General features: G+C 46.1%; 1 protein-coding gene across 1 annotated transcript in view; it reads left to right on the forward strand.

Annotated features, from left to right (window-relative positions):
- Cdh13 (cadherin 13) overlaps positions 1–24,752 on the forward strand; it is a 969,028-nt gene that overhangs the window by 751,901 nt on the left and 192,375 nt on the right. Inside the window, exon 7 of the mRNA XM_048437368.3 lies at positions 2,970–3,148. Within this exon, the coding sequence (XP_048293325.2) occupies positions 2,970–3,148 (179 nt within the window). The remainder of the gene's footprint in view (positions 1–2,969; positions 3,149–24,752) is intronic.

Consider the following 24,752-nt stretch of genomic DNA (forward strand, 5'->3'; position numbering starts at 1 on the left):
TTTCTGGGATCCAGTCTGTTTGGATGCTCACCTTCCTGGACCTGGAGGGAGGGGGGAGGAGCTTGAACTACCCACAGGACAGGAGACCCTGACTGCTCTTGGGGATGGAGAGGGAGGAGAGGAGGGAGTGGGGAGAGTGGGAGGGGGTTGGGAGGAGGAGCGGAAATGGAGACTTTTGTATTTTAATAAACTTTGAGAAAAAAAATTAGAATAAAAAAAAATATCAAGACCCATCACCTGAGACCCCCTTCCTCCAACAAGGCTGTACCTTCTGAAGTTTTTACAACCTTCCAAAACAGTGCCACCAGCTAGGGACCAAGTGTGTGAACACATGAGCCTGTGGGCCACATTTTACATTAAAACCACATCAGTTCTGGCCTTCTATGCTACATGGAGTGAACACAGAAGTGGGATTGACTAAGAAGAAAATGCAGTTGTGTGTTCACATCTGGGTGAAGACAAAGATGGGCTTCAAACCATTTTTTCCTATTTCCCAACAATTGATTAAAACGAAGACATTTTCTGTGTCGGCGGGACTAACTTAGGGTAAGCCTGGTTCTGTCCTCTGATCATCTCTATGAGAACAAAGGCGACACTCAGAATGAGTTCCCTGGCGCACACCGGAAGTGCTTCACTCTGAGTCTTTTCCACCTCCTCTAGGATGGGCCATGATGACTTTGTTTTTCTACTTTCTTTTCCTCCTTCAGCTATAACTTCAACTAAATGCAGATTAGTGAACAGTTTCAATCAATTAAACATTCAGCAGTCACTAGCTAAGGGAGATACACTGTGTCAAGTGTACTTAACCTGAGACGCTGCTGTAGATTGATGAGGGCAAGGTTCCTTCTCTGCCTTCAGCCACAAGGAGTTCACATGTTCCCGGATGAGATCTTGGTCTTGAAAGCAGTCCGTGACTTTTGCAGAGAACCTTAGATGGCCCTTCTCTTCCTAGGCTAGGAAGGTACCAAGTTCGAAGACTGAGAATAACTATGTAGAACCACTGGATGGGAAACTGATTCCATTCATAGTGTGTCTTAGAGGGAGAGAGCATGCATAATTAACACTGTCTTCCAACATCTGGACTGAGGTAGGGGTCTGCTTCTGCCAAGAATGTTCTATACTTGTGTTGGAACCTGTATTTTTCTCTGCAACATTCCAAAGGCAAAGAAGCAAGATATGTAGTAGATGTTGGGTAAAATGAATCAAAACTATGGAATATTTCCATCCAAACTTTAGGGTGGCTAGATTCCCCTTGTTCACCTGACCACTCAGAGCGAATGATTAAAAATCAGATTCCAATTAAGTGTGGAAAAATAAATCAATGTTTTGGCTTTGATGATAGGAGGAACGTGTAAGTCAAAAGAGAGAAAACTCAGCATTTTCTTTAAGCTTCTGGATGTTTTTAATATGTGGCAATTCCCACTGGAAAGCACAGCTGTCCTTCCAGTTAGGTCACTTCATGTAAGAGTCCTGGTTGGGCGCATCATCCTGAGCCAAACACGTGATGCTCACCAAATCATTAGAGCAAGTAGCCTCATTTTTTCTGAGTGGATTCTAGACCATGCTGTTGTTGGTGTTTGTAATTTAACAGTTTAGCTATGTTTAAAGTTAAATTGTAGCTGTAGAAGCTACAACCACCCTGTGAGACTAACGAGAACACGGCAGGTTAGGCTGAAATGTTCCCTCATGACCACCGCAACCCCTCTCTGTCCTCAGATTTAGCCAGCACGACCAGTATGAGGCTCAGTGCTGCAAACCTTCTGCGCATCGTAGACACAAATAGTACCTGCACCGCCCATGCCTGCTGTGGGAGTTTCTTAGGCAAGCAGGTCCACACAAGGGGCATACAAGTCACTCATCGACCTGATATATTTTATTTGGTGGTGGCATCTGGAGTGCTGTCCATGGTAGACCATATTGGGTTTATTACTTGCCCCAAACAGCTTCAAAGAACTTCCTAATATGTAGGTCCTATCCTCTTAGTGATTTCCTGTTGCTGGACAGCTAGGTTGATTCCAAATTTCCTGCCGCAACAGAGAATCTCTCCATGAACTTCCTTGTGCAAACTGCTTGGCATGAGCACCCTCGAGAGTAGATGTCAAGAAGGCAAATGTATTGTTTTTACTCATTGCGGCCCAGTTGTCCTTGTAAGTCAATAGCCTGGTTTCCCTCCACATTGGCCGTGTGTGCGCAAGACCCTCACAGAAGATGACAAACTGGCAACCCTAAGCATTATCAAGCAGACTGTGTGTCTACATAGAAGTAGGTCCTGTGTCCATGTCTCCTTCTTGTTTGGGCAAGATTGCACCATGTCACCCTCCTCTCTACATCTGAAGTGCCTGAGAAAAGGCGACCACTCTCTAGTGGGTGCTCATGTAAAATTGCCTCGTTTTCCTTTACATGGAATAGATTTTGCTTAAAGGTCCACATCCTTCACCTAGGGTATCCGCACCTCCTCACTCCGTCAGGAACTTTCCCTGAGCCTGGGTTTAACGAAGCTGCTCCTTATACTCCCCATGCCCTATTAATAACTTCTGCTTCATTTTGTCTCTGCCTTTCTGAGCCCCAGGATGCCATGATGTCTGACCCCCTTCATGCTTCTGTTTCCCCAGTACCTGTCCCAGGCACAGACAAGCATCCTATAAGAGGTTTAAAATGAAAGCTGTTGTCACAGAGCTACAGCCAAAATGGAATGAGAGCCTGTAAAAATAAATCGCACATCAGCAGAAGGAAAAATTAAGCTGTCAGTCCGCCGAACAGAAGAGCTTTCTTTTCCGTTTTTCAGGCCCTTTAATGTGACGGAGCTGGGAGGAAAAGCGAAGGCAGAGCTTGGCAAATGATTTGTCTTTTTAATTCAGAGAGTGATTGGCAGGTTATTCCCTTGCATTGCCCATGGGGATGAGGTCCTGACCATCCTACCCCTTTAATAACCATCTCCCACCCTTTGCTCCTGCCCCCCTCCCCCTTAGGGACCACAGTGATGCGGATGACAGCATTTGATGCAGATGACCCGGCCACTGACAATGCCCTCCTGCGGTACAACATCCGTCAGCAGACGCCTGACAAACCATCTCCCAACATGTTCTACATCGATCCTGAGAAAGGAGACATTGTCACTGTGGTGTCGCCCGCGCTGCTGGACCGGGAGGTAAGCCGAAAGGGCTGTATGTTGTCTCCTTCGTGAGAATAGAACACGGCTCCCACAGAAGAAAATGTGTGGGAGCCAAGGGCAGTCGAAACCACCAAGGAAGAAACGAGATGTTTGCGCATGGCTGGGTGGTTAAATCTCCGAAGATAAATGGGCTGGGATATGACCCAGTCAGACACTGCGGGGCTGGGTGGCCCTGGTTATTTCTAGTCTTTCCACCTGGTGGCCCATCCTCTTACTTTTCAGACTCTTGAGGTTCTGTTTCCTGTAGAAGAAAAGGGAGGGTCACATGGCAAAGGGGAAAAGGGGACATAGATCACTCAGGTTGTTCTTGGTATAACCAGACAGCTCTGTTCATGTGTCCCCTCCTACTCCCTGCCATCTCTGCCCTTCTCCCATAGGCTGTCTGTGAAATCCCCCAGCCCTCAGGTCATATGTCATACACTGATGTCCTGGGTCTTGACTGCGCCCATTGTTGGTTCTTTGCTTTTTTTGCCCAGTGTTTTTAAACTTTTAGAATTAATGGTCCTAACAAAACATTTCAATTTAATGCTTCTTTTTCAAAACACTCTTGTTTGAAGGCTTTCTGAAAATGAGAAATTTGGAACCTTGGTCTACCTTCCACATACACATACCACTTGTCTCATGAGATATAATGGTCACATAAAGCTGGTATCAGCTGACATGTTTAAACTGAACCTGTGCACAGCCCTTGTTTGTCTTTTGGCTTAAATACACCCCCGTGTGACCCCGCCCTCTCCTGAGCTCCAGGTCCACCAGGTCCATAACGAAGTCACACACATCACACAGAAGTTGACTGTGTGTTCCCATCCATCTCTCATCCTCCCTCTACCTGAGATCTGATCCTATAATGTGGCCTCTTGTTCCAGACACCTTGATCCAGGCTTGACCCTGGGTGTCATCTCTACCGTGTGACCGCCAGCCTTCCTTAATGGACTTAGCTTTGTGCATCTTTTCCCTTCAGTGTTTCCAACGGAGCCATCTAGGGCTTAGGATGACTTCTCATATCCATTTTCTCTGCTTTTCCACAACTTTCATACAAGTCTGGGTTAGATCAGCCTCCCCTCCCCACCCTGAGACTCTACACCGTCCCTCTCAAGTCTGGTTCATCCCCATCTCTTAAGTTCACCAATCCGCTGTCCCATGCCAAGGTGCCTGTTGCCCCAAACTATCACCCATCTCATTAAGGCAACCCCTCTTCTACTGGCCTAATGCTGTATCATTCATGAAGAAGTCGCTGGTCAAGGGTGGTTCCTTAAACTTTATATTAATTGAACTGAAGCTATAAAAAGCAGTTTCTGGGTCACACTCACCTCTTCCCGGGGCTTAGTAGTCACGTGTGGCTAGTAGAAGCTGATGCAGGAGGCAGTGCCAACCTAAAATTTAGTACCATTTCCAGAAGGTTCTGTTGGCCTAGATCATAAATTTGAAATCAAAGACTATGATCTGTGAATGTTTGTGTCTTCGCTGCCAACTGCGGTGTGAGCACCATGACCATTCTAATTATGTGTTTGTAGCCGAGGAAGAAAGGTGGATTGAGTTGAAATGGCCCCAAAATTTACTCTTGAGGGCTAGGAAACAGAAGGTAGGCATGGGAAATTGCTGGAAGGTAGAGAAAATGAAAAACTTTTGTGTTAAATTGTCGTGGCCACTTAGAAATTCTAATTGTTTCTGGTTTGAAAACAAACCAGAAAGTAGAAAACCTTGAATTCCTTGATTTTATTTAATTTCCCATTTTCTTCCCAACCCTCCCTGTTTCTATGACTACTGCCTTGTATTTATATGTGTACATGCACAAGCGTGCGTGGGTAAGTGTCCAAGGACATGTGTGTACAAGTCCTTGGAGAGATGGCTTGGAGAGAAGCCATCTGCCTCTCCCTGCTTTCCCGGGACTGGGATTGCAGATACACACCACACTGTGTCTGGCTTTTACACGGCTGTTAGGGATCTGAACTCAGGTCCTAAGCTGACCCAGCAAGCACTTAACCTGCCCAGATATTTCTTTTTCCTTTGAGGATGATTGATGGCTTCCTGGTGTGGTCCTTATTCTTCAACCACCATGCATGTACACTCACACATATGCACACACGTGCATGCTTGTATATACACACACACACATGCACACTTGCATACACACACACATCATGTCACATACATGCACTAGCCTTTCTGTAGCCCTAAGCACTCCAAAGGTCCTTGCCATTTCTTTGCAACAAGTAGGCAGGACCAAATACTGTCATTTTCCCAGCTCAGCAGCTCAAAGCACCCCATGAGTCCACTTATAAATCAGAGGACCATATACGGCATTCTTAAAGTTTACGTGGGGGACACATGGAGGATCTGAAGCTCCTGACTCTCCTCTGGCTCTTGTTGAATGGCAATAAGTATGTCATTCTAGAAACTGAATCAAGCATTCCAATCCACAATACATAAACACCCCCAAAAAGGAGAAATTCAATTTAACTGAAATTGGAAAATCAATGACAAGGAATGACAAGTGTCACTTCTGTGGGGGTTTCCAGAGTTCAGTGCTGAGCCAGGCAACATGACCGCAATCTGTAGGAAAGACGTGTCCATGATTTGAGCAGGCGAGCTGAGCAGGAACGCTGTGCTCAGCTGCTGAGCCCACGGAGCTCCATCTCTGACTCTTTAAAGGGACAGGAACTGCCCATGGCGTTCAGATTCCCTGGCTTGTGGTATCTCAATCTTCCTAGGCTGGGCTCCTCTCCTGAGAGTCACACAGAGGTGTCAGGTTCCTTCAGCCAGAATGTAGACTTTCATGTCAGTTCTAGAGAGCTCCTGGGAAGCCTTGCTATCCTGGGTGTGTTTAGCCAGCTGGATGTTAATACGGAGCTTACATCATGCTTTGGGCCTGAGAGGGCAGATCCGTGGGCACTACATTTACCTCAAAAGCATGAGGACCAGGGCTCGATCCCCAGAACCCAGCTAAAAAGCAGCATATGGTAGGTAGTATACATTCATAACACCACCTCTGGGTACGCAGAGACAGGAGAATTTTGGGTACTTGCTGGCCAGTCTAATTGGTGAGCACCGGGCCACTGACAGACCTTGTCTCAAAAGAGATAGATGAGGCTTCCTGCAGTTTTCCTGCAGCTGACCTGCATATACGCCCACAGGGATGTACATACACACACATTCACACTCATTTTTATAAGGTAAAGAAGGGCAAGGGGAAATGCTCAGCAGTTAAAAGCATTGGTTGCTCTTGTAGAAGGCCTGGGTTCAATTCCCAGAGCCACCATGGTAGCTCCAAACCACCTGTTTCAGGGATCTTCTTCTGACCTCCTCAGGCACCAGACACAGACATGCATGCAAAATATCCATAAACACATAAAATAATTTTTAAGTATTTTAAAAATAGGAAAAGGAAAATTTTATATGAGACCTATGAACTTTGGTGTGATTTGAGTTTGACGTGTGTGTGTGTGTGTGTGTGTGTGTGTGTGTGTGTGTGTGTGTGTTGGCGATAACGAGTACAAACAAGCAAACAAGTCGGGACTCCTTTGAGAGCAGTGATGCTCCCCTTGCTCCCAGCCCCTCCGTTCCTCAGTCCTGGCCCAAGAAGAGCCCAAGCTAAATCACATCTCTAGCTTGTCTGGAGTGAGGACTCTAAAGCTGTTTCCCGTGAGCTCAGTTGATAGCAATGTCATGTTGATTTTCCGTGTGGCGTGTTTCCCCCCATGAGTCCATCTCCCAAGGAAGACCCAGCAGGAAACATTTGCTCTGGGGAGAGACAGATGATGTGGCATCTGGGAGGAGGTGGCCCATGCTGAGCAAGTGCTTTCAACCTGCCTATTTGTCTTCCCTGTTTTCATGACTAATTTTCTCCCTGTGCGTGCCACTGGGAACAGGAGGTACGACAGTGGAGTGGTGGCCTCTAACCCACTGCATGGGGCTTGCCATCCTTTCTTTTCTGTTTCCTCCTTACTCCCTGGGATGCCTTGAGAGGTCTAAATGAAGCAGCTGCCTTTGTCTTCACACTCCGAGGTTTAGGAGGAAGAGGATTCTGTCTGCTATTCCCTGACATATCCCCCAGCTCTTAGTACAAAAGAGGTACCCCAGAAGCTGCTCGTTGAGTTAAGAAGGCACGATGGGGAGGGCACAGCTGATTTGTGAGATCAGTGATTTCCATTGTGAGGCCATTGATTACCATTCCATAGGGAAGCTCAGTGACAAAAGACCACAGGGTGTACTTGAGAATCGGATGCATGTTCCATTACAGCCTTGATTATATACTTTCTTTGATAGTCTACCAAGATGATACTTCCTAAAACAAGGATCCTTAGATTTCTGAACCATGTGAATATTGGCATTGCCAAACACAGTATCATATGTGTGATAGAGTCAGGATTTGTTGGCTGGATGGATAGGGAGATGAATGAGTAAGTAACTGGATGGATGGATGGATGGATGGATGAATGGATGGATGGATGGATGGATAGATAGATAGATGCATGGATATATATAGCTGATGGATGGATGGATGGATGGATGGATGGATGGATGGATAGATAGATAGATAGATAGATAGATAGATAGATAGATAGATACATGGATATATATATAGCTGATGGATGGATGGATGGATAGATAGATAGATACATGGATGGATATGTGGATGGATGGATGGATGGATACATGGATAGATACATGGATATATACATATATATATATATCTGATGGATGGATGGATGGATGGTGGATGGGTAAGGTGTAGATAGATACATAAATATTCCTTAAGTTTGTATTATCTCAGAACATACTACCAAGCCCTCATTTTATTTTAGTTGCTAGTTTAGTCCTACCTCCGTGTCATCGTCCAGCAGTCTAATTAACACATTTGATGTCTAACTGGTACCAAGAGCTGCAGCAGGCCCTGAGACACAGCCCATTGATCCACACAGTGAATGGCAGGCCTGTGGGGAATCTGTGCCTCCAGCTCAAATATTCAGGGAAAGCTTGGTAGAAAATAAGGACCATATATCCTACTCAATGAAATTGGGTTCGTCTGGGGCACTGTTTACTTCTTTTCTATGGCCATACTCAGCCACTCTGTTCTAACAGCTCCATCTGTGTTTTTAAACTATGTCTGGCTGAACTACAAAATAAAATCAGATAAAGGTCTCATGGTTGATAAATGGCCTATTTAGCTGATCATCTTGGCCGCTAGACTGGAATTCATCAGCTGGAAGCTGCCAGCTTTTCTGAGCACGACCACAATTTGCAACCTACTCAGAGCACCTAATGGTCAGAGAAATTTTATATTTTTTTTCAAATAGAACCAGTTTCCAAAAGAGGCCCTTAAAAAAAGAGAGCCTATATCTGCTCTGCAGAAGAGCCCTTGGTCGTCTCAAGGGGTTCGAGCCAAGAACTTCCCTATCTTTGTTTGAATTTGCCCGCGCTACTATGCATCATCTTGGAGACAACGTAGGCAGGTGATTGCCTACCTATAAAATATGCACATGCTGAAAAAGAGCGCAGAGCCGGAAATGTCTTGATTTTCTATTTGCAGCTGGCAAGGGATTCCCTAAGACTTCATCAATGCCCAAAGTTTTAGGCCAAATGTGAAAACTAGGAGAATTCTCGTTTTCTGGGAGAATTCTCCCAGGGGGTTTTAGCTCTCTTGGCAATTATCTGCAGTAAGGTTGTTGGATAGTTCTAGAATGTGTCAGAAATGAAGATGGAGAATGTCTTAAACGTCTTTTTAAGATTTGTTTTCATCTGTGTATGTGCATGATGTGCATGTGAGCGCACACGCATGTGTGCATGTGTGTGTGTGTGTGCGCGCACGCATGTGTGGTATGTGCACATACCACCTCTATGTACTTGCTCACACAAGCCAACAGAGGGTCTCAGGCTCCCCCAGAGCTAGAATTACAGACAGTTATGGTGCTGCACACCTGACTTGGGTGCTGGGAACCAAACTGTGGTCCTCTGGGAGAGCAGCAAGCACTCTTAACTGCTAAGCCATCTCCCCAGACCTCCCCCACCCCATGGATTATCTTATGCAAAAAAGGAACCAGTGAATTTGGATGCAAATCCTGAAGTCCAAAGAAAATCATGTGCTTGGCCAAAATGACCCACATTATCGTGTTGTCTTGTAGTTGCCCGAAGGAAATTGTGAAAATGATAATATCAAATCAAGCTGCCCCCCAAAAATAAGAGATAGCATCTCTTCTAGTCCATGAATAAAAATTAGAAGCAGTAGTCACATTCTTGGGGAAATAAATGTTCTGAGGCCGTTCTAATCTATGCTAATACTCTTCCCGTTACCATCATGTTTAAAAGATTGGTGATAATTGCATACAATTCAATCACGCTGCCAGCAGCGCTGTCTTTGTTTGCTTTGGTGGGCAGGGCCAGAATTAGACAGTCACAGCCTCACCATCTCTATGAGCTATTTACTCATAAATATTTTTGTTTGGATAATTTTCTCCATTTTTTTTATCACTTGCTGCTGAGCAAATAGAGGAAGAAAAGGCAGAGGTAAATAAATTGTCTTATTATTTTTAAAATAACACATTATCCTTGCAAATGCAACACAGATGGTGATGTGCACCGTGGGATTGCACTCGTGCTGCATGTCAGCAAGACAATAGAACAGGACCCGTCCCAGGCAGGATGCTAACCCCCGAGTCTGACATGGAGTTGTAGCAACATCCGACTCCCACAGACGACAAGGGTGGTGGAACCAAGAGGTAGCTAGTTCTTAGGCTGTGCCATCCTCTCTGTTTTCACTCTCAGCAGATTCCAGGGACCTGCATGCATCCAGTGATCCCCCCCCCATCATCCTCACTGCTCCTCCATAGCTGTGGGTAGGCTACGTTAAAGCTACATGTCTGTCTAGCTGCCCAGTATGACCTCAGTTGATCAGAAATCTGATCAGAGAGGCAGGAGCCACGGGCCCAGGTGCTGTCTTCACACCCTGGGCGTCTCGACATAAAAACACAGCTTTCATACCAAAGAGAAGAAGAGAGAGTTTACTGTAGAGCCAAGTAAGAGCAACCATGGCCCAGGATCATGAATTTAAGTTACCCCAAATGCCATGTTCCAATATGGTGACAGTATTATGAAGTTTTATAGTAAATTTATAAGTTTTATAGTAAAATTATACATCAAGGAACTTTTCAAATACATTTCTGGAAACATCAGGTATGTGGGTTGTCTCTACCCTAGGCCTCAGGTAATATTCTTGGGCTTCTTATTTGTGGGTTTACCAGATAGTCACAGATGAGGCCACTCACAGTGCTGAGCAGTATATGACAATTAAGTGGGAGAGCAATGGTTCCAGATAATTTGCTCCTAGCCTGTGGCATTTCTGCTCTCCCCAGCCATGGGAGTTCTAGTCAGTCGGCCTCATGGGACAGTTAGAACTGGTTTGATTCTCCATTTCCTGGGATGGTCAGTTCATTCAGCTTCCCTGGGCTTGTTCCTCCACTTGCCACACTGAGGACACCCACCATCCTTTTCTCAGAGGCTAACTGGGAAGACTGAGAGAGAAGCATTGTCATGACACCTGACTTGTCCCAAAGCACTCTGTAAATCTGACTTGAGGTCACTTCTGTGATTGGCAATGAGGCTGGAGATGCAGGAAACTAACAGACTTCCCATGAGCCCTGGGGAGTCAACCTAGACCTTGTCCCTGCAACATGGACTCTCTATGTGCCATAAATCAAGGTCAAAAGGCTCCCAAAGCTCAGCAATCAATGGTGGTGAGATTAGCAAGCACCTTCGGATCCCTGCTTGTGGAAGTCCATGTGGAGATGCCTGGCAGGAAAGCAGAGGTGTGGCAGCAAACATGCAGAGTGGCGTTTCTGGTGCTGAATCTATAGGAAGAGAACAGGGCTAAGAGGAGAAGCAATGGTTGGAGCCTGGCGGTGGGAGGAGCAGCTGGGAAAAGCCTGGGGATGGTGAGGGGTGAAAGTGTGATGTGGAGACACCACCAAAGGCAGGAAGCTGGCACCGGATCTCAGGGGCTTCCGATGCCTCTCTGAGGATGTGGGTATATCCACCTACACATGGGAAGTTACCAGCCATCACTTAGTGGTCAGACCCAGCCCTGCTCATCACTGTGTTTGCAAGGCTAGACTTGGAGGGAAGGCTCCCTTGCTCTGACGTGGAGTTGACGAAGGCCACTGAAGGAGCATCGTGGGGGACAAGGGATGCTCAATGATACCAAATGGATGCTCAGAGTCCCCCACTAATCACGGAGGGTGACAGGGACTCAGCCTTGGATCTCAATTCTGCCGCTGGTTTTCTGCTAATAAATAACCACTTGAGGCTCCTGTTCTAGTATGTCTTTGGGCACTAGTCAGTAGTCACGTGGCATATGTTGAATGAAGACCCAAGTATGCACCGAGAGAGCTTCATCCTTGGTGCTTTGACAAATGTTTTGATTCTCAGAAGTTTCTCTTCATTCTGTTTTCTTTGTGGTCCTTGTGAGCCAAAAGAACTTCAGATGTGGTGCTGGCTAGTCTGGAGGGTTCTTCTGTCATCTTAAACCTCTCCATCTCAATTCATCTGGGGTTGCCTTTAAAAAGATGAAGAAATTTTCTTTTCTAGAGAAATCTCTTTCAGAGGTTTTTTTCCCCCTTTCTCATATCAGACAAGAACTGATTAGTGTATTATTGCAAGTTGTTGATAGAGATTTCTGTCCCACCTGGTCCCATAGCTGTTCAGTCCCAAAGAAGCATACAGAGGCTGGCATTAGCTCAGGCTTCTTATTAACTCATTCTTACACCTTAAATTAGCCAATAATTCTTGTCTATGTCAGTCATGTGACTTGGTACCTTTTATCAATGAGGCATTCTCATTTTGCTTTCTCTTGGTCTGGGTGGCGACTGCAAACTGAGCCTTTCCTCTTCCCAGAAGTCTCCTGTTCTAGTGGCCCCATGTGCACTTCCTGCCTGGCTACTGGCCAGTCAGCATTTTATTAAACAGTGCAAGTGACAAATCTTTCCAGGGGACAAGATCATGTGCCACACAGCAAGTTTTCTTCATGAACAGATTCCTAGTTATTGAACCTAATTAACACCCTTCTGAACCCGTCTCATCAATAGTCCTGGTTAGAGGGTGTCCACTTGACCTCTAAGATAGGACAGGGTCTTGGTTGAGTTCTAGTACACAGCGGTAGAGAGAAACGGGACAGCGCTGTACTCCTCTTGTAGTGAGGAAGCCCCTCATCTCCAGACAAGCTGCCTGGGGAATCTCGGAGTGCAACTACTTCAGACTTAATATTAGAGCATGTGGTCCTAGCCTAGACAAAGATGGCTGTCAAGGCTGTGGCCAGTTTCCACTATCAAGCAGTTTGGAAGAAGGTGACAGAAGCCACTACCTCAGATTAACACAAACTAGCAGTACACAGCTTCCAGACACAAAGCTCCACGTGCCCAGGATTAGTACCGCATCCCGTATGCTTTCAGAGAACCCCTCCCTGCTGATGTTCTTCCTCGGGTGCGTGGGGCTCAATCACATTGTTAATTAGACCCCCTGAGGACACCTGGTGCTGGGATGTCACGTTTGACATCAGTGGGGCTGCCCGTTTTAGAGCTGCTCTCAGGTCAGAGGTGAACAAACTCTTGCATGAACACCCAGATAACAAATCTTTCTGGTCTTAAGGGCCCATGAGTAATCTTCAGAGATGGTTCAGGGGTTAGGAGCATGCACTGCCCTTGCAGAGGATCCAGGTTCGAGTCCCAGCATCCACGGTGGGGAACTGATAACCACATCAACCTCCAGCTCCGGCTCCTCCTCCATCCTCCGTGGCCACCTGCACTCCAGATCCTCCACCCCTGCCCAGACACATACACAAAGTAATACAAAATAAAGCTTTTTAAAATTTCAAAAATATTGAAAAGGATTGAGGAGCAAAAGTAAGGTTATTACACAGTACTTGCACGATTAATGGAGTCGCTTTAGAATGTAAAGAAATGTACTTACTTTTCCGCTTGCGGGCCATCAAAAACTAGACGTCAGGTTGGCTTTGACCCACAGGCCATAATTGGCAGGCACTGACCTTAATGATCACTGGTCAAGATGGCTGAGAAGCAGTGGCTTCATACATTGATTCTTACTTCTCTCACGTGTCCGTAGCTGAGGGCCACTGCATGTGCCATATCACTGTTACCTATCACCCCCTGAAGAGCAGTTATCTGGGCAGAAGTGAGTCCACGGATGGCGGGTTTGCCTTCTTTCTTTAGACAGCAAAGTCCATTTTCCTCATTACTAAGAAGCAGATTAACTTTGGGTAATTAAATCTTGACTCAACATCAGATTGCAATAATTAAAACAACGAGTTCAACCTAAGGACAATAAAAATGGAAAGTACTGTCCAAATGTGGACCTGTGGGCAGCATTGAGAAGACCCCATAAGTACTTAGAAGGTTAATATAACCATTTAAAAGGTTTCAAATACCTTTTAGCTAATTAACTCACAAAAATATCAAAGTTGGGGGTGAGACCATCTGGGAAAGACTGTGTCTGTCAGGGCAGAGCCCCACAGTGGAGATGGAAGATTCCAGATGATGGTCAGCTCTCTAAGCAGAACTTGAAGCTGATAGAATTGTTGGTGGTACCATGGGCTGGAAGCAGGAGACGTGGGGGGTAGCAGTGTATCCCCACATGCTTAGACTCAACAGGGATTCCTGGGGGAAACTAACGCTTTCCAGAATCACCTGAAGACAGAAAGGGGCATCCTACACCAGGTCTGAGACATTCATTCCAATCTCATAAGCCCTGAACTTGACCTTGTGGCTGCGATAAGAACTAATCTGAAATGAGACTGTTGGACTTCTGCTGTGTATGACCATATGTCAGGCACAAAAGTGTGTGCTTCTTGCTTAATTGACTCCTGATGACAAGCTCTCGAGGTAGACAAAGAAGCCCCAGTTATGCAGAGGGAAAGACAAGGTCACTGAGATTTGGACCCCTGTTGCAAAGGGACCAGCTTTCTACAGGTGAGAGACTGGGAACTAGACACAGAAAGGGCAAGAAAAAACAGACTTCCTTTCAGAGGGCTAAAAGCATGATTGAGTCACAGGCCAAGCACTTCAGATTATCAGGAGAGGGTGCCTGTGATGTCACACTAAGGTGAACTTTGTCACCGTGTCTGCAGAGGATGCCACACACATTCTAGTTTCTCTAGGTGGCACAGAACTGGCAGTGGGTTTACATGGCTGGGTGTGATGGTCACAAGCACACTCTCTGGCTGCTTGCCTCCCCCGCTCAGATCCCAGCAGGTGATGAGCAGACCAAGTTGTGTGCGTCTTTATTTTCAAGATAGACACGAGGAATTATTTTTCTGGCCTTTGCAAAGAGAAGAAGTAAAGATGACTATGGGATGAGATGCAATGAGTGGTATCGCTATGGCTGTCTAAACTGGGAAGCAGAATTCAATTCTCCTCACTGGTTTCTCTCCAGCGTCTTCTGAATTATTTCCCACAGATGACTCACTGACATCTAAACTCCAGTTTCCTATCCCCTTGAGCTCTGACATTCTGGGGCAGACATATGTTGGAAGACCTCTCTGTTCTTGACTTGTATTTGACCATCTCTATGCATGAAAGAGTACGTGTCAACTTGATACCAGACAACCACCCCTCATGTCTCCAGAAAAATAGTAAAATAAGGTCCACAGGACCCAAAGGAGTTCCAAAGAGCTAAAAATAACATGTCTGTTAAGATTTGAAGTTTGGTAAAATAATACTCAATGGCAACCCTGCCTTGACTAAGTCACACGCTGTTCATCGGACTTGCTGGACCTGATCCCCAAACCCCTGCTGTATCTACTTTCTCTAGGCCATGTGCCTAGAGAATCTTAACAAGTAATTGTAAGGGAAACCTTGAACTTTACAGGATGCATTTCAGAAACGTCTGTGGTCTTTGCGCTGGGACTTTTCCTGTGTGGTCAGCTTGACTCAGTTTCCCCAGTTCTTCCATTAGACAGCCCATATGGTGGCAGAGAGCTGACTGTGAACTTGGTGCTGCTGCTAGAACTTGGCCCTTGATGCTGGTGCTGCCAGGGGTATGGCACAGAGATGTTCCCCAAAAAGGTGAAATTCCCCAACATGATTGATCTTGTCAGTTGACTGGTTCCGGAATTACCTGGGAGATTGGTAAGGCACAACTCTAGAAGACTGGAGAAAAATTAGATTGTGAGTTTTCTGACCTAAGGAATGGCTAATCCCTTGATGGGTTCATAATATGATGGCATTACTGAGAAGTTATAAAAGAAGAGATGTGGCCTGGCTGGAGAAAGTAGGGTGCTGCGGACATGCCCTTCCTGCTTCCTGCCCAAGCTGAGGTGAGCTGTCCTGCCATCCGCCACCACCACAACAGAGTGACAGTTCTGAGACCATGAGCTAGATTTAAGCTTCTGTCAACCATAGTGAGAAAAGCTAACTAACTATACAGCCCTCTGCCAGATTTCTAGAGGGCACATGCATTGAAGGTCCAGTTTCCCAAAGGATAGATGGTTCCTATATAACCAATAAAGCCACCCCCAAGGAACGGAAGAAGCATCAGCCACCTCTCAGAGTGGCCTTCCTACAGCCCTTGTGCAGGAGCCCACTGGATCCTGCCTCCCAGTGTCTCCACAGGCAGGGTGGGTCTTGGCCTCCTGTGGGGTTCGCATGGTGTAGGGATTCCAGCTGTACTGAGAATGGCCCTTTGCACCGCTAAGCATATGGCATAAAGAAAGGCTTTCATTCAACCGTGAACTGCAGGGTTGGGTTGGGGTACTGATGAACCCTATTCTTTGCCATATTTCCAAATTAGAACCCCACCAAAATGCCAGGTGACTGGGTACCAAGCCATAAGCTTTTGCGCCCATGGGGATGATTGGCAAGTGCTGAGTCCGAAGCCAGATGAACTTGCTAATGCTTGACTCTGGATTTGGAGTGACACTTCCCTGCCCAGCCTCAGGCTGGGAAACGATGAGCCGTGTGCACCCAAGTAGTGTCCACCCCAAGAACCTTTTCCCAAGTGGGAAAGGGTGGAGAATAAGGAAAGGGGGGAAGAAAATGAGGAGTAAAGGGAATTAGAGAAACAGAGAGAACACACGTGCTCTGTATCACCAGTCAAGTCCTCTGCCCCTTCCCAGAGTGGAGGGGATGGCAGAGGAGCTGTCTGCCCCTCACCCAATGTGCTTTCCCACAATAAAAGGAGACCTGTCTTCAGAACGGATGCTTTCCTGCCAGTAGCAGGGTTTGGTAGGCTCTCCTCTCGTAGAAGAGCCTGGACGTAGGACCACTCGAGCCTCTCCGCTCTGCAACCTGAGCCTGTGTCAGTGGTGATCCTGAACTTCTCTTCTTCTCTACCAATGGCCTGCTGTGAGTGGCATATCTGCAGAGACTTCCCACGTCTAGAACACCTCGAGTTTCCCTCTAAGTAAGATAAGAGTTTAATCGCTGTCAGAAAGTCCCCCACCTGCCCAGTGTCCCTCCTGACAGACAGTAGGGAGCAGTTAAGTTCCCACCGAGGACTTCTTGGTACTTGTGGAAGATGACCTGGGTACTTGCCACCTAGACTTAGCACCCTGAGCTCTGGTAAGATGGGACCTAGTGAGACAGCACCTGCCCACCGGATGCCGAGACCAGAGCAGGTCCAGCCCTGCCAGCAGCAGACGTTAGAGCAGATAATCAAAGTACCTGGTCTCTGCCAGACGGTAAGAGCTGTGGCTTCAAGGGATGTATTTCTAAAATGGCAGTGTTGTAAACAAAATAGGAAATGTATTCATACAAGAGGGCAATTAGTGTCCTACCAATAAGTTGCTCGGTGACATGTGGATATAATTTTAAAAAAGAAAAAAGAAGGAAGGAAGAAAAGAAGGAAGGAAGACCTGCCTGGAATGAAATCCAAATTCCTTACTTTGGATTCTCCATTCTCTGTGAAAGCCTCCAGGGGTAGGGGGCAGAGAGGCAGTGTTGAGAGTGGATGCAATATTTTAGCCACCCAGGGGGTGGCTCCTCAGCTGTCATTGCCTCTCATGTTTATATAAAAATCTGATGTTACAGAGGCATGGTGAGTCTTTGCCTGTACACAGCGCTAAGGTCTGGAAACCTGGAAGATGGCTCAGCAGGTGAAGTCACTACTATACCTGAGGGTATAGTAGGCTTGAGTCAGAGCCCTGAACTCCACATGGTAAAAGGAGATGGCCAACTGAACCTCCCCCGCCCCACCCCAAGTTGTCATCTGATGCACAGGCCTAAATACCCACTCAATAAATTAATAAATAAAAATTTAAGTTGGTGCTTCAGCTTGAACTTGGGCACCACTGTCCCTGGGACGCTCAGACAGATCTTTCCCAGATCCCAGAAATCTTCTGAAGCAATGCCTTCTATCCTCCCAATTGCCTCTGCACTCTAGTAAGAGTCAGCCCGCAGCAGAAAATACTTCAAACTGTCTTTCCCACAGTGGCCTCCAGGCAGCCCTGTGGCACCCGACTTCAGAGGCATGAGAAGCCCTCACCATGTGCAATTCTCACCTCGCACTCTCTCAGCTGCCCGGCGTATACAGAAACCAGACAGTGTGTGAGCCACAGAGAAGCATTCATAAGCTCCCCTAGGAGACAGCGGTTTCTGATAGGCCAGTTGAGTTTGTGCTAAACGCCCTTCCCGGCGCAAAGGCGTCTGGGAAACTAAAATTTCAGATGCGATGTCTGCAAAGGCTGCCCGCCTCTGTGCCCAGCATTGCAAATGCATCCCTGATGGAACATGCTTTGACATGGGGTCATTGTTGCCATTTACATAGAGAGAGCTGAATGCTAGGAAGGGTCTGAGCAGCCCACGTTCCTATAAGTGGGTATTGGGGCGGGGAAACTGGCATCCATGTCCAGGTCAGTATGAGCACAAAGAAGCCATCAAAGCAAACAGGATCTGGTATTGTTTCAGAATAAGGCTATGCGGACTAGGACCTGAAAGCTGCCATTTTGGAGTGTTCTAGAGGAGAAGCCCAGCTGGTCAGAGCAGTGAAGCCAAAGTCTCCTGGGTGTTCTAATAGGTGACCAGACTTGTGACACTTTGGGGAGGGGGTAAGGCAGTTTAGGGGAAGGAATGACTGTGGAGTCCTAGATCTGTGTATTTCTGTCATTCTCTGCTACACTTCGTCGCCCCCCCCCACCAAGGGATGACTTCTGATGCTGGTAGCATAGGACAGCAACTATGCTGTGTGAACCTCAAAGACTGAGTTATTTGTTTTCATTCTTGTTATGGGTGAAGCCAACTGCTGTGTTATAAACATGCTAAAGTAGCATTATAGAGCGTTCCATATGAAAGGGAATTGAGACCACCGACCAATAGCCAGCATCTTCCTCAGCAATGCAAGCTGACTTGGATGCAGATCATTTAGTCCAAAGAAAAGATAACTCTAGCCTCACAGGTTCACAGGTGTCTAGTCTTCTCTCTCTCTCTCTCTCTCTCTCTCTCTCTCTCTCTCACACACACACACACACACACACACACACACACACACACACACACACACACACAAAATGAGAACCAGAAACACACACCTCAGCAGGTTCTAAGCCCCAGATACCATTTGCAATTGTAACTGTATATTCTCGCTTTAAAGTGCCAAGCTTGGGCTGTCCTGTTACGCAGCGGTAGTAGACAATTGCACGCATGCTACTCTCTATACTAAAAGCCCCATTTGCGCCTCTGCGGCCCTTCCAGAACTGGCTGGAATCCTTCTCACCTCTGCATAGCCTTCCCAGCCTCCCTCTGCTGGATGGAGCCCTCCTTCTTCATTATCCTACCCTTATCCTTTATGGTCCTACTAAGTAATTGCCACCAGGAACGCAGTGTTTCCCTTCCATCTTCAGCTGAGAATGCCTGTGATATATTCATCTCTAATGCACTTTCAAAATGGGGAGGATGTGTCAGAAGGTTAAGGAGGATGCATCTAAAGTCGGGGGTGTTTCGAGGCAGATCGGACAGGAAAACTAAGATCTTAAAAAGGATTTAGGGGCAGCTTTGACCACAGCACATTCTTAATCTTACTCTCAAGGTTGAAGACTGAGAAGATGTGCAGGCATCTTTGGAAGAGAACCAGAGAATCAAGGAACAATTCCAAAGACAATCAGAAGGCTTAAGTGTCACCTTCTCAAGTCTAATGTCTAATGTCACCTGCGTGCTTTTATCACTCCCCAGACGGCCTGATTTGGTCTAAGGGCATGTGCTCAGGTGTCCTTGTTTAAAACTTGGTCACCACGAGCCTTGTAATCTAATCATGCATGCATATGGCATATGTATGTGTATGCTTATGATGTATGTGATTGCACACACATATGTGTGCACATTTGTGTGGAGACCTGAGGTCTGTATAAGGCAGTAGTTCTCAACCTGTGCATTGCAACCCCTTTGGCTTGCATATCAGACATCCTACATATCAGATATTTATATTACTGTTTATAACAGTAGTAAATTACAGTTATGAAGTAGCAGCAAAATAATTTCATGGTTGGGGGTCACCACAACATGAGGAACTGTACTAAAGGGTTATGGTGTTAGCAAGGTTAAGAACCACTGGTATAAGGTGTATCCACTTGTTTTTGACATGGTCTCTCATTGAATCCGGGGCTTATCCATTCTCTTAGACAGGCTGGCAGTGGACTCCATAGATCCTCCTATCCCCTTGCGTCTCCCCTCCCCGCATATACCCAGCACTAAAGTAAAGGTGCCGGCCACCTTACTGGATTTTATGTGAATAACAGGAATTCAGTCCCAGGCCCTCATCCTCATGTGGCAGGCACTTTAATGATTGAGCTGTCTCCTTGCCCTTATAGTTTAATTTAAAAACAGTGCTTTCCTTGTAAAAAGTTCATAAACCCATTGAATAAATAGGAAACCGTCCAAGCCTGGTCAGCATGCTCTCCAGGCGCCTCTGGTGCCATACCTCACTGTGATATGGTAGAAAAGGGAAGAGAGGGGTAGGAAGTTAGAGATGGACATGCACGTGTCTGTGCATGCAAACACATACAGAGATACAAAGGATGACATCCATACACACACTCACACACAGAGATACATACACACAAAGAGAGATACAGAGAAAGACATGCACACATACTCACACAGAGAGATACAGAGAGAAACATACATACACACACACACTCACACACAGAGAGAGATACAGAGAGAAACATACATACGCACACACTCACACAGAGAGAGATACAGAGAGAAACATACATACACACATGGATACAGAGAGAGACATACACACAGAGAGAGATAGAGAGAGAGACATATATACAGAGAGAGATACGAAGAGAGACATACACACACTCACACACACACAGGTACACACCGAGAGATAAAGAGATACACACACATAAAGAGACATACATATATAGAGAGATATACACAGACACACACATACATACATTCAGAGAGAAATGCACACAGTCATACATGCACACACACACACACACACACACAGAGTGTGCTTATGCAATATTTTATAGCATGAGCCATCTCTTGAGATGGATGGTAGGCTAGTCCCCCGATCCTGTAGAAGTTTCTACTCCCCCACAGACAAGCCTTCTTAGATTCTGCTGCTGCTGCCTTCTTAGATTCTGCTGCTGACCAGAAGAGAGTCTTGGTGTGCACAACCCCATCTTTGAAAACCCACATTTATAGATTAATTTGCATTCTTCTCCCATGGAGAAGCCAACTGTGAGAATTGTGCTCCATCTCCTGGAGGACTGTAGAACACAGAAGGTACCTACCAAATCAGCCACTTGCCCAGAACTCAGAAATCCAGGTACAGAGGTGCCTGCCTATAAGCCAATCACCAGGAGGCAGAGACGGGATAATCTGAGCTCCCAATACAGTGAGAGACGCTGCCTCAAAAAATAATAAGGTGGACAGTCATATAGGAAGATGTAGGTATCCACCCCTGCCTTCTCCATATGCACAGACAGGCTCCTATACACCACACAAGCAAATAAATAGAGCTAACTCGGTGTGCTGAGAATTTCCTTTTCCTGAATTATGGAGGTACATGCCTGTAATCTCCGTGCTCTGGATAGAAGCAGGGGTTAGAAATCAGTCTGGAGCACTATGAGTTAAAGGTCAACCTAGGCTAACAAAGTAAGAGAATGTATCAAAGAAAAAAATCTCTTGTGATGTCAATAAATAATAACAATATTATTTATATCGGGCAGTTTTCCTGTCCGATCTGCCTCGAAACACCCCTGGCTTTAGATGCATCCTCCTTAACCTCCTGACACATCCTCCCCGTTTTGAAAGTGCATTAGAGATGAATATATCACAGGTGTTCTCAGCTGAAGATGGAAGGGAAACACTGCGTTCCTGGTGGCAATTACTTAGTAGGACCATAAAGGATAAGGGTAGAATAACAATAATAATGAGATGAAGGAGAAGGAGGAAAGGAAATAAGGAAGGAAGGAAGAAAGGAAGGAGAGAGAGAGAGAGAGAGAGAGAGAGAGAGAGAGAGAGAGAGAGAAGGAATGAGCTCTCAGTGAAGATTTACTGTGAGCCAGGCATTGAGCCAAACATTTTCCATGGATTACCACTACCTACCCTGAGTTTCAGGGACAATGTGTTCTTCTTGCTACAAATGAGGAGACAAAGGAGAGGGGGGGGGGAGGAAGAGAGAGAGAGAGACAGAGAGAGAGAGAGTAGTTAAGGTCATGTTGTTGGAAGGTGGACAGTGGGCAGGGCCCTGAGATGGGAGCCTGGCTAACAGAGCATCTTCCCAGGTCTGTCATGAACTTCACCAGGATGAATTTCCTAGGGCTGTGTGGGCTTTGTTTCACAGGTGGGATTTGATTTCTTGGCTCAGCCCAGGAACTGTGTGGATAGATGCTGAGGTGTGTCTGATGGGCTTCTCCTGGGACTGCTCGGTAAGAAACAAAAGAAAGAGTGAGATATTTAAATTCTTCAGGGATATTGACTTAGAACAGATAATGCAGAGAGCCATTTTCACTCATATTAGAGGGGCTAGTTGGCTGTGTGCAATTGTTTGCTCTCTGAGATGGAGAGAGAACACGGCGCCAATCTTACAATGTGAAAAATGAATTTAGATGACATTTTGAAGAAACTGATAAACACACTATTCTGCAATTGGACTTAACCTGCCTATAAAAATCCTTCTGTGGCCCATAAATGATACAGTATGGCTGAAAATTATGGAGATAAGTGAGCCAAATCTAATGGAATATTAAAAGTACACAACACGACAGGAAAAAAAAATTTCTTCTACAAAAGTTTCCATTTCTCAAAGTGCTATCAGGAAATTAGAGGCATCTGGACAGCTAACAGAATCCTAGAAATATGGCAATGTTCGCAGAGAAGGGGGGCAGTGGATGTGGGTTCCAGCCGGAAGTTCATGCGCAGACAGAAGAGACAACGGAGGCAGGACCAGAAACTGAGGACCACAGTCTCCCGCTTATGTGTGGGGTTTAAACACACCTGCTTCAAGACAGAACCAAAGTATCCACCCCAAATGACCTGTTTTTTCTACCCACCCATGACTAGCTTGAAAAAGTGTGTATGTGTGTATGTGTGCACATTTATGTATGCATATTTCTTTCTGCCTGTGCATTTATATGTGTGAACGTGTGTGTGTGTGTGTGTGTGTGTGTGTGTGTGTGTGTGTGTGTGGTGTATACCGATATTAGGAGGAGGAACTTAAGACAAGACAAATATGAAGAGTGGAAATAACAGCAGTTATATATATTAAAGGTTTTGCAAAGAGTCATAATATAAGTCAGTGTTGTCAGAGATTGAAATTTCATGCAAGAGTCTCCCTTGAGAATTTTGGGACCTTGGAAAATGAGAACATTTTTTATCATGCCAAGAAAGAGTGTTTGCTTTTGCCTTGTTACCATCCTACCATTACCTTCTCGGGAGACAAAGGGCCGTTCATACTTTCACATGCACACACGATTGCATAGAAACAGACAGGGCGGAATGTCTGAGAGAGCGAAACTGAGCGAGTGTGTCCACATAAACAAGTTCATTGTGTTTGTCTCATTGGAGAGCAGCAAAAATCTCAGTAAGAGAGATCCAAGGTCTGCTCAGGCAGGAGACAGACGTAAAGGCCCACAGTTGGCAGGGCAGACCTAATGGAGACGCCAGGGAAGCAAAAAAGTGGAGCCGAAGGAATGGTTAGCTTTGGGATGCCTGATAAGAAATAAGCCCAGGGGCTGGAGAGATGGTTCCGTGTTCCAGAACACAAGCTGCTCTTGCAGGGGACCTAGGTTCAGTTCCCATCACCTATGTGGCAGCTCACAACCACCCATGACTCCAGTTCCATGGGATCTGATGCCCTCTTCTGACCTTCACAGCATCAGACACACAAGTGTTGAACAGGAATACATTCAAGCAAAACACCCATACACATAAGATAAGTAAATCTGAAAGAAATAAGCCCAACATTTAGGCTCCAAGAGCCATGGTTGACCAGCATTATGGTCCAGACAAGCTGTGTAGCCTTTTAAAGGGTCACTGGTCTCAAGTTTCCTTCTCCAAGAACTCACTGAACTTGCCTCGTTTGTCATATCCAGTGACCCTGTTGTCATTCAATAAGGCCTGACATTGTAGAAAGCCACAAACATGGCTGTTTCTGACACAGCATGAGGACAGCACCCCCACATGTGGACAACAACCAGCCACTTCCTACATAGTCTCACATCTCCCAAGACCACTTGCAGCAGGGCCTGGAGACAGGTGAGGGTAACAGCTGTAATCTAGGTGAGGGACCCGAGTCTTCTCCCCTCTCCTTCCATCAGGGAGTGTCGACAGCTCCACCGACCACCCTTACCATACATCATTGTATTAGTCTGCTCGTTTTGTTGCCATGGATACCACCGGGCTAAGATGATCTCAACTCCAAGATGGTGATGAGATGATCGTGTTACACTCCAGGAAAAAGCCACGCTACCTTTATATCTCAGGGGCTGGATCTCTTCACAGATCCAGTGTCAAAATATGAGGACCAGGGCCTTCAAGGTTGGGAAAGAAGGACCCTCTCCTCCCAAAGCCACAGCCTTTGGTTGACTTCATAAAAAAAAAAAAAAATGAAACACCCAGGAAAACCTCTTATGCGTAGTTCAATAATGAAATTATAAACTGTGATGCTGACCCGTGTTCTCATAGGCAGTAAAAGCTCCTCGGTATATCTTTATAATGAAACAGGCAAACTAGACAGGGGAAGGGAGTGAGAAGCCGTGTTTGGGGGAAATGGCATTTTGTTACCTGTGTTCTGTACAGTGGATAGGTTGTTTTAATTTCTGCTTCAACCCAGAAAGTTAATTCAAAACGCAGGCCTGGTTGGTTTGCCGGAAATGTGCTTGAGCGTCTCCCTGTTCAAGAGTACAAGGTGGGCTCTTGACTTTGCCATGGAGGTTGTAATGATAGTCGTCTCTTGAAGGAAGCTTCCTCTCAGTTCACACTGTATCTTTCTTCCAAGGGACACAGAGCAGGAAATCAGAATGGCTGTACTGTGAGCCTGCAGAACTCCGCTCCACTCTGAGGTCCCCTCTCCTCCCGAGTCCCTGAACCAAGCTGGCATTCCATTTGGGGAATGTCGCACT

Source organism: Myodes glareolus, chromosome 22 (assembly GCF_982192425.1).
Source record: "Myodes glareolus chromosome 22, mMyoGla1.1, whole genome shotgun sequence".
Lineage (NCBI taxonomy): Eukaryota > Metazoa > Chordata > Mammalia > Rodentia > Cricetidae > Myodes > Myodes glareolus.